Genomic DNA, 9,680 nt, shown 5'->3' on the forward strand with positions numbered 1-9,680 from the left:
TTCAACAATGCCCAAGTACGCCAAACTTCAAATGTGACAGAAACAATCTAACTTTCGTAACGCTTGGTGGTATTACATTGAAGTGTCTAAATGATGAAATATGTAACATAAACAACTTCCACCCTTGCACTCCGTAAGTTTACATACGCAAATGCATATTTTGAGATGTTTATATTGATTTTATAGATGCATTAAATGTGTTGACCAACATCAATGTACCATAAACGAAAATCATGTTATAATGCAAAATAATACATATGAGTGTCCTAAATATCATATTTGCAACAATAATCCAACGCCTGGGAACTGCGATCCGTAAGTTTTTGTATTTAACGAATCGTTAATCTAAATTTAATTAATTCTGTCAACAGTTGTGTCGAGGCAAAATGCGAGCCAGCTTACTACCAGTGTCTTCCAAATAATCCATCTACTGTTATTATTGGACAGATGCAATTGAGTTGCAAAAGGGGCAGTATTTGCAATAAAAATAACAAACAACCTTGTTCACCGTAAGTATAAAGTAGTACATGTTTGGGGAACTTTTTTACTCAATATCCAAAATTATATTCATTTATATCTTCATTTTTGGGTAATTTACACCGGTTCACCAACCCTGATGTATACAGTGTTGTTACTAACATTTTTAACATTTGTATGCAATTATTGGATTTTGAGAATATTTTCCAATTTATGTCATAAATATTTTAACGATATTTAACAGGTTGTCGTGAGTACTAAACCTACTCACTTAACAAATTATGTATCTTTGAATCCTACCACGAATCTAATATTTATTCGTAAGTCACAAAAAATCTTGTAAGCCCTAAAAATATTGTGGGACTTAGGTACTAGAGAGCTTAAGTTGTAAGACGAATTTGATGGCGAGGAATAAGACAGATTTGGTTTTGATTATTTTCAAATTATTCTATACTGATTTATTCAACAGAGAATTTTCTAGTAAAATCTCAAAAAAAAAACATTGGTATAATTTGATCTTACTTCATGTACATTTATATGAAGTAAGTATTATTATCATAAATAGTGCTTAGTAATATTTTTTACGCATTTTTCTTAATCTTTATCAAATTCGATGTATGTATTAATTATATCTATAATATTTAGAAAAAAAAAATGTATTTTTCTGTTTTTACAGATGTATCGAGAATATTAGAAGTTTACGTAAGTATCTCAATAAATTAAATAGAATATTTCATTCATGATATTTCTCTAAGTCTGTTTATATTGAACGGATAAACTGTTGTAGTCAATAGAACTTTTATATTTTTATAAATACTATATTATTTTAGTTATTATTATTATTATAAATATTAATAAAGTAAATTGCAATGTTTTTAGTACTTCTAGAAGATAAAACTGTTCCGGAAACATATACAACATTTGGTAAGTTTTCTTCATTGCTTTGTGAATCAACTTTAATTTAAATTTTATAGTGGTTCCCGATTGCAATGATGGATTGAGTAGAAGGATGCCGTGCAGACCAGGACCAGCAGGATCTGATTATTACTTCAGATGTAAGAAAAGGTGGTGTTGGTATGAGCAGGAGATGATGCATTGCAGTCAACAGCTTTCGGATAATTTATGTCTTAGAGATTTTAACATTTGTATTAAACCTTAATTAGTAATATTATATAATGCAGTGTTCAAACTACAATGCGCCAAAAAATTATGTTCTTTAACTTAAAATTATACTTTTTTTCAACTCAATATTAAATTGTCCTGAGTTCTTCAAATAAATATATTCAACAAGATTTAAAATCCAAGAGGAAGAATTTTAATATACATTTTATTTTTACAATTTTCATAAAAAAAATGTTAGGGATCCGCATATTATATTATATTTTGAGGTGGGGTTACAAATTTGAAGTTTTGCCATTGTGAAAATGTTTAGATATTTTCCAATTATATTCAGTGTAATTTTATGTAAATGTATAATAAAATAACAATTTAAGTTATAAATTACTTTGTACTAATTAATTTTAAACTTAATAACAATCTGAATCAATCTGATCACTTCTGAATCTCTTCTCATCTTTTGTTAATGGCATCAACTGGAGTTTCACTACCTTGCTTTAATTACAATAACCAATTGGATTCACTAACACGTAATGTTCTTCTGGAAATGACTCTTTGAGATGGTTGCTTTCGTCCCTATCGGATATCTTATTCTGACATAACTCTAAGTTAGCATTCGTGCAATCACATTCAATAGCAATTTTCACTTCCTCGCTGTCATTACAATAACCACTTAGGTTCTTTGACCTTTTGGGTTTAGATATTTCCCAATTATATTTAATGTATTTTTTTTTGTTGATTTATAATAAAATAACAATTTAAGTTATATATTTCATGGTAACAATTAACTTTAAAGTAAATAAATATATTAATAAATTATTCCTTAGTATTTGTCTCAGCATATTCCATTGCACAGTTTTTAATGTAAATAAAGTTAAGTGAAATATGTACATAAATAAATTATCATACATTAACGTGTGTTACTTATGTATTAAATCCTTATTTATTTTTCATCAAAAAAACATTTTAAATTATGTAGTTTGTTTCGAACATGATATCCCTATTTACGTAGAATGGAAACTTTCTACTAAAATTGTTTATTTGCACTAAAGTAACCACATTTCGGTAGTTTCTTATCAAGATACACTTTATACCAAAAAATGTTTATCTTGATTATAATATAATAATACAGTTAATATTAATATATTATAAAATTTTATTAATTTATTTATTTTTTATTTATCCATTATATATTAAATAGATGCATGGATTAAGTTAATCTGTCTTATACATTAATTTGTATTTTGCATACATTATAATACAAAAATAGAATTTAAAAAATAATACAATAAAGATTGAAATGTATAACTAATATTACATTACAATTTTAATCTATTTTGTGGATGCGCCGGGCAAGAAAAAATAATTTCGGTTTTCACAAATGTATATCATTATGTTAGTTTAGTTTAGTTGTCACTGTAATGAATTTTTTCTATTTGTCATTTGAAATATGTCACTTTTAGCTTCCTTTAGAAGCCAATGGCGTTTAATTTTGTTTGCAGCTGTTAGTTTAGGGTCAATTTTAACATAACTGCAAAAACGAACATTTTGACATACATTGGAACCTTGCTTAATGAGTTTAATCCATTCGAAAATTTCCGGATTTTTACTCGTATAGTCAAACGTAGGAAAAAATACACATAATATGTGTACAAAAGTTTTAAAAATGATGTAGCTGGTGCGCAATGCGGGACTTCTCTTCGAGTCTGCGGGACTCGTTATGCGTCGCTCATTAAGCGAGTCATTTTTCTTACAATTCATAATGAAACTGAAGCAATCAAAGAAAAAAATTAACCAATTTTACCAAAATCCCTGCCCACGTTTGGTATCTTATCAAAAATGATTGAAGCTTGGTTGGAAAGTAATGTCGCATCTCGCATATAGCCCTGACATTGCAACATCAGATTACCATTTATTTTGAAGTTTGCGAAACTCTTTGAATGGTAGAACTAAAAATGATATCCTGAAATCGCAGTTCGTACAGGTTTTTGCTGATAAGGACCAGAAGTTCTCTGAGCGTGGAATCATTAAGTTGCCAGAAAGATGATGAAATGTCATCGGACAAAATAGAAAATATATAATTGATTATAGTTTATTCTTTCTATATAAAAAAGAGTTTTATTTCACACTAGAAAACTTTCTTACCGACCCAATATAAGTCATTTATTTATACATTTATTTACTTAGTTTTAATCTTAACAATTATATTACAATGATGAAATGTCATTTTTTATTATTGTATATACATAAATATCAGTTAATTTAATAAGCATTACTATTAAGTTTTTAATTAATTCAAATAAAATATTTGCTCTGAGCTATGAACATTATTACAATAATCATGAAGTTCTAGAAAAAAGATAATAAATATACGCAAGGTTCATTTGTCTACTTTATTAACATATGATTACTATAATTGCTGTTAGATAGTGTGAATCCTTCAAAGAACAGTCAAAGTTACATTCTTAACGTTATATTTATTTATAATTTCAAATATAAAATTTTAATAAACGCAAGTATACAAAGCAATATTGATAAGTTAAACAAGAAAATAACTAAAGCTTGCTGTATTTTGCATTATTTCCAATTTGATATGAATTGAAGCTTTTTTTATAACAATAAATATGAATAATAACTGATATTATTTTTTCATTTGTTTTAATTTTTTTCTATTTTATTGTTATAATTTTACGTATTAAAATCTAATTATCTAAATAATTGATTATGCGACCTTCATTAAAACAAATCAATTTATTTTACTTCTTATATATGTAAATCATATATTATTTAGCATTTATCTTTTTGTTTTATTATTATTGTATAAACATATTTAATTTTGTTTTTTTTTATTGTTGCAATAAATTTCTTCATTAATATTTTGAAACTTCCTGAAATTAGTATATTAATCAATGTTTTATATGTATTTTATAAACAAGTGTTCAAATAGTATTAAGTTCTGTGTAAATACTGTGACGGCGACACTGATAACTTTATATGTAAATATTTAATAATTTTTACTGAGGTTAGATTATGCTGCATTAATAAATAATGCAATTTTTCTTTTACACAAGAAAATGACTATTTAAGGATCTACATGTTTTCATGTTCTGTCAGTCAGGATTCACCATGATTCAGTTCAAAAGTAAGACATCACTTTACCAAGATTATAATATATTTCTTACATATTTATTTATATACATTTACAGATATTGTTGTGGGCTTAGTCCTATATGGGATGGTAATAGTGATTGACAGTCAAGTTGCCAACAACGATTGCCCAGATGCGCCAATCTTCAAATGCAACAAGAACGATCTTACTTACGTAACGATTGGAACTCACAAATTGAATTGTATGAATGATGAACTGTGTAACATCAATAACTTTTATCCATGCTCTCCGTAAGTTTAAATATGTAATTACAAATTTTGCGATGTTTATATTGATTTTTATAGATGCATGGGTTGTAATGAACAATTCAGTTGTACTTCAAATGACGAGAGTCACGTGGAAATTCTAAATAAGACATATGAGTGTCCTAAATATAAAATTTGTAACAAAAAACCAGAACCGGGCAACTGTGATCCGTAAGTATTCGTATTTATTGTATCGTTAAACAAAAATTAATTAATTCAATAGTTGTGTAGAGTCAAAGTGCCAAGAACCTATTTACAAGTGTGTTCCAAATAAACCATCTGTTGTCATCATTGGACAAATGGAAATGAATTGCAAAACGGGCAGTATTTGCAATAAGAATAACAAACAACCTTGTTCGCCGTAAGTATAATTTAATATATTTTTATAAAGTCCAAATAGTTACTTTTAACTTTTGGAAACATTATTTTCTAATTTATGTGCTAAATTATCTAAAAAAACTAGAATATAACTTGATTTTTTGTTGTAAGACTCAGCATTATTTTGAAATATCGTAGAATTTCTTGCATATTATTAAGATAAAATATTTGTTTTAGAGTTTGTTTAGTTGACTCTCACTCATAATTAATAAATGATAAGTTAGTAACTTTCACAGCTGACTTATACTTTTTTTAAGATATTATTTAAATATTGAGGAACAAACTTTGTGCTAAATTGAATCATATTGATTAAAATGTATTAAAAAATCTTGAATAATTTTGCCTAATTTTAAGAACTTTAAATCTTTCAACGGTTCTTTTTTACAATACATTGATACAATTTTCTTAAATTAAATTACAATTAATAATTGTAAATCTAAAAACATATTTTTTTGCATAAAAAATCGTGTTACATGCATAAATATAGGTGAACAAAGTATGACAAATCAATTAGTAGTAGATATACTGATATGAAGTAAATCGAATAACATTATTTTATTCCAAAAATTGTTCTTTTTTATTAAATTCTACGAAATATTTGTTAAATTATTCACTACTTTATTTTAATGTCTTTCTGTCGTATTTTTCTTATATTTACTAAAATACTAATTGTATTTTTCTTTTCTTATAGATGCATCGAAAATACAGGTAATATACGTAAGTTCATAATTAAATTAAGTATAACATTTTTTCCTTAATATTTCTATATTTATCTCACACATTGTGCGTACAAAACTGTAGTAGTCAAATTCCTTTTGTATTTGATACGTATACAATAATTTTGAATTAATATAAAAACTAATTAGCTGCAATGTTTTGTTTTATATATTTAGGTGGTATTACTGTTCCGGAAACAAATACAACATTCGGTAAGTTTCCCTCAATGAATCATATATATTCGTGAATCAATCAACATTACTTTTATTGTTATAGTACTACCGGATTGTAACGATGGATTGAGCGGAAGGATGCCTTGCAGGTCAGGACCAGTAGGGGCAGACTACTACTTCAGATGTAAGAAGAAGTGGTGTTGGTATGAGCAGGAGATGATGCACTGCAGTCAGATATTTTCGGATAATACATGCAAGCGAGATTTCAGCGTGTGCAGACAACCGTAATTGCATAAAGTTTATAAGATATTTCCCCATATATATACATTGAAATTTGATGTTGATTTTTAATAAAATAACAATTTTAAAGATTTGTTTCTTCACTTTACATATGTATATTTAAGAAGATTAAATTTGTAAAACTGAAATAAATACCTATAGTAATAATATGGTTTGAAGAACAGCGTTTCTAAACCTATTTATTTTTGGTTATACTGCAACCCAATTACTAATAGTATTTGATTATTTCCTAGCTATCACTTTTTCTCAACTGTCATTTGGATCGCGAAATGACAACTGTCACTGTGTATTTTTTTTATTAGTTACAAAGCAATCTATCTACAATAAAAAGAAAAAAAAAACAGATAAAATGCTCCAGTTCTGGGCTTAATAGTGAGAAAAAATTAAAAATATATATTGGAGATTGATCCAGCAACCAAACTCCACAGAGTGTTCATTAAAGAAAAAATCACGAACACATACAAGTAAACAAGTCTTATTGTCAATTTAAGTACTAACACTAACTTTAAAAGCGATTAGGAAGTTCCTGTGCTTTAAATCGTTTCAATATTCGTCGATGAGATTCAGTGTGTCTAAGTTCAAATGCATGTTGGTTTAGATGGTCCTCCAGCCGATGGTGGTATTTGCTGCTGAGTTCCGTTATCTCATCCTTCACAAATCGGACTCCAGTGTATTGACGAATGTATTCGTTAGTCGAGAACCAGGGAGCATTGGCAATTGCTCTCAGAGTTTTTGACTAGAAACGCTGTATGATGTCAATGTTTGTATTACAAACAGGTCCCCATAGTTGTAATCCATAAGTCCATATCGGTTTTATTGTCGTTTTATATATTAAAACATTGTTTTCCGCTGAGATGGATGAGTATCTACCCATGAGCCAATGCATTCTTTTACTGTCAGTCCCAGCTGTTTTCTTTTTGTCATAATATGCTTTTTCCAGGTGCATGTAAAGATAATTAGCATCATCAGCATGTGGTAGGGCACTGCCATTCAGTGTCCATCCGTTACACTGAATGGCAGTGCCCTACCACATGTTTGTCGACGCATTGTGTACGTTACATGCACTGACTTAGTTTCAGTAGCCCTAATTCTCCACTTTCTGAACCAATGTTCTATGCCATTCAGACTTCTTTGGAGTATCTGTGAGGCCGTAGTTCTTTTTTGGTGGGATGCTAGAACAACGGTGTCATCAGCAAATGTGGCTCTAGTGGCGTGCTGAGGAGTTGGTAGATCAGCCGTGAAGATCAAATAGAGTAAGGGTCCAGAAACACTTCCCTGCGGGACACCAGAGAGGATTGGGCGTAGCAAGGTCACTTTGTCTTTGTGCTTGACCTGGAAGTGCCTCCCAGTCAAGTACGATTTGAATATGACGTAATATTCATGTGGGAGACAATTCTCCATGCCATACTCGGTTGAACCCCTGTGAGATGTCGAGGAAGCGACAGAGCTGTGTATTATATATAACACATACATCTTAGCTTGTTTTAGAAAAACATCATTAATATATGTCCATAATTCCAGAATATTTTTTTTACATTTTCATACTGTTCATTCCTTTGTAAAGTCATGACAATATTATTTTATGTTACTAGATTTGTTTTAGTTAAATTTTATAATGTCGATATTATATGATATTATTTGATAATTTTATAAATAACTAGGTATTATATATAGAAATATATATGAAGATTGTAACTTCTAGAATGTATAAAATAATTGTATATTAAAAGAATTACTTATATGAACAAATATTGATGAAGTTAAAACGTATGAATAATATGAATCAATCGTTTTAGAGTAATGTAAATATGACAATTGCTATATAATTCGATATTATGTCAGTTTCGAAAAGTTGTATTTCGTAAAACATATTTCCCCTTGCTCATGAATTATTATAATTACCTTAATATGCATTGTTTCTCAATTCTGACCATTTTTCTTTGATTGCTTCCTCCAGTTTTATTTATTGACTGTAAACGTATTCATTGATTGTTTGGTTGCAGCTCAAAATATACACAACACCATTGTAATTCAACCAAATTGATAGCAAGTTCTTTTTTGATGCAATTCAACTTTTGATGAAGTTTGTGCTGGTTCATCACACTTGGATCAAGATCGTTTTCGATAGATGTTATTGTAGACGATCCATTTATTACTAGTAATGATTTGTTTAGGGAAAGTTATGATTTCATTGCATTTTAGATGAATATTGCATATATTGATCGTTGTGTTAAGTGATTCATGTGAATATAGAGATTCTTAATGACAAAGACATTTAAGTGATTTTCAGTTATCTCTTTGCAATCTCTTACCCAGTTATATGACAATACAATTTACGTATAACTTTCATTTTTTCATCATAAACTTCAATAGGTCGAATAAATCTCCTGAATGGATTATTTTAACTAATTCTGACATGCGCATTTTCTCAAACAATCAACATCATTAATTTTCTTATCTTTACGAAATAAAAACGTAAAATATGTCGAGAATTTGTTTTATATTTCCGTTATTATAATCACTAGACTACATTCCGTTATTATAACAGACTATATGCTTAATAGCATTTTGTCTTGTATTCACTTTACACATTATAATCTGTTTCTCTGTCTTACCATATACAATTTTATCATTGATAAAATACATATACCAAAACTGAATCATTAACTTGTCTTTCTTATTGTGTTGCGTCCTTGCTCGTGTTATCACTAATTGTTTGACGGTCACACGCCACCAATCCTAATCGAATTCCTCAAGCAGACATCGAATGTGAACGCACTATATAATATTTAAATAATTATACGTACGTCACATCGTATATCACCGAGCGTAATATATTATTAGAAACTCTCGCGGCGCAGCACAGTTCCATTCAAAGTGTACTCGGTAATTGGATTAAACCTAAATCGGATTAGGGAAACAAGTATTATATTGGAAACAAATTGAACACCTAGAGTAGTGTACAAACGTTTCTGTTCTGTTTGTTTGTACGTGAATGTGATCATGCTAACCAAAAACAAATAAATCGAACGATAAGATAATAGTGATATCGATTTGTGTTTGGTGTTGCTTTTGCATTGAGGCAGTTCCAGCATCTACTTCAGT

The 9,680-nt window shown here is 28.7% G+C and overlaps 1 protein-coding gene across 1 annotated transcript; it reads left to right on the forward strand.

Moving 5' to 3' along the window:
- Positions 1–4,719: 4,719 nt before the first annotated feature.
- On the forward strand, positions 4,720–6,586 carry LOC108567918. The gene is made up of 7 exons (XM_017928706.1): positions 4,720–4,735; positions 4,800–4,992; positions 5,047–5,178; positions 5,231–5,368; positions 6,077–6,093; positions 6,279–6,314; positions 6,379–6,586. Exons 1-7 carry the CDS (start codon positions 4,720–4,722, stop codon positions 6,561–6,563), a joined length of 717 nt encoding a protein of 238 aa, XP_017784195.1. The 3' UTR covers positions 6,564–6,586.
- The last annotated feature ends 3,094 nt before the right edge of the window (positions 6,587–9,680 follow it).

The sequence above is a fragment of the Nicrophorus vespilloides genome, unplaced genomic scaffold (assembly GCF_001412225.1).
Source record: "Nicrophorus vespilloides isolate i.1.1-1 unplaced genomic scaffold, Nicve_v1.0, whole genome shotgun sequence".
Taxonomy (NCBI): Eukaryota; Metazoa; Arthropoda; class Insecta; order Coleoptera; family Silphidae; genus Nicrophorus; species Nicrophorus vespilloides.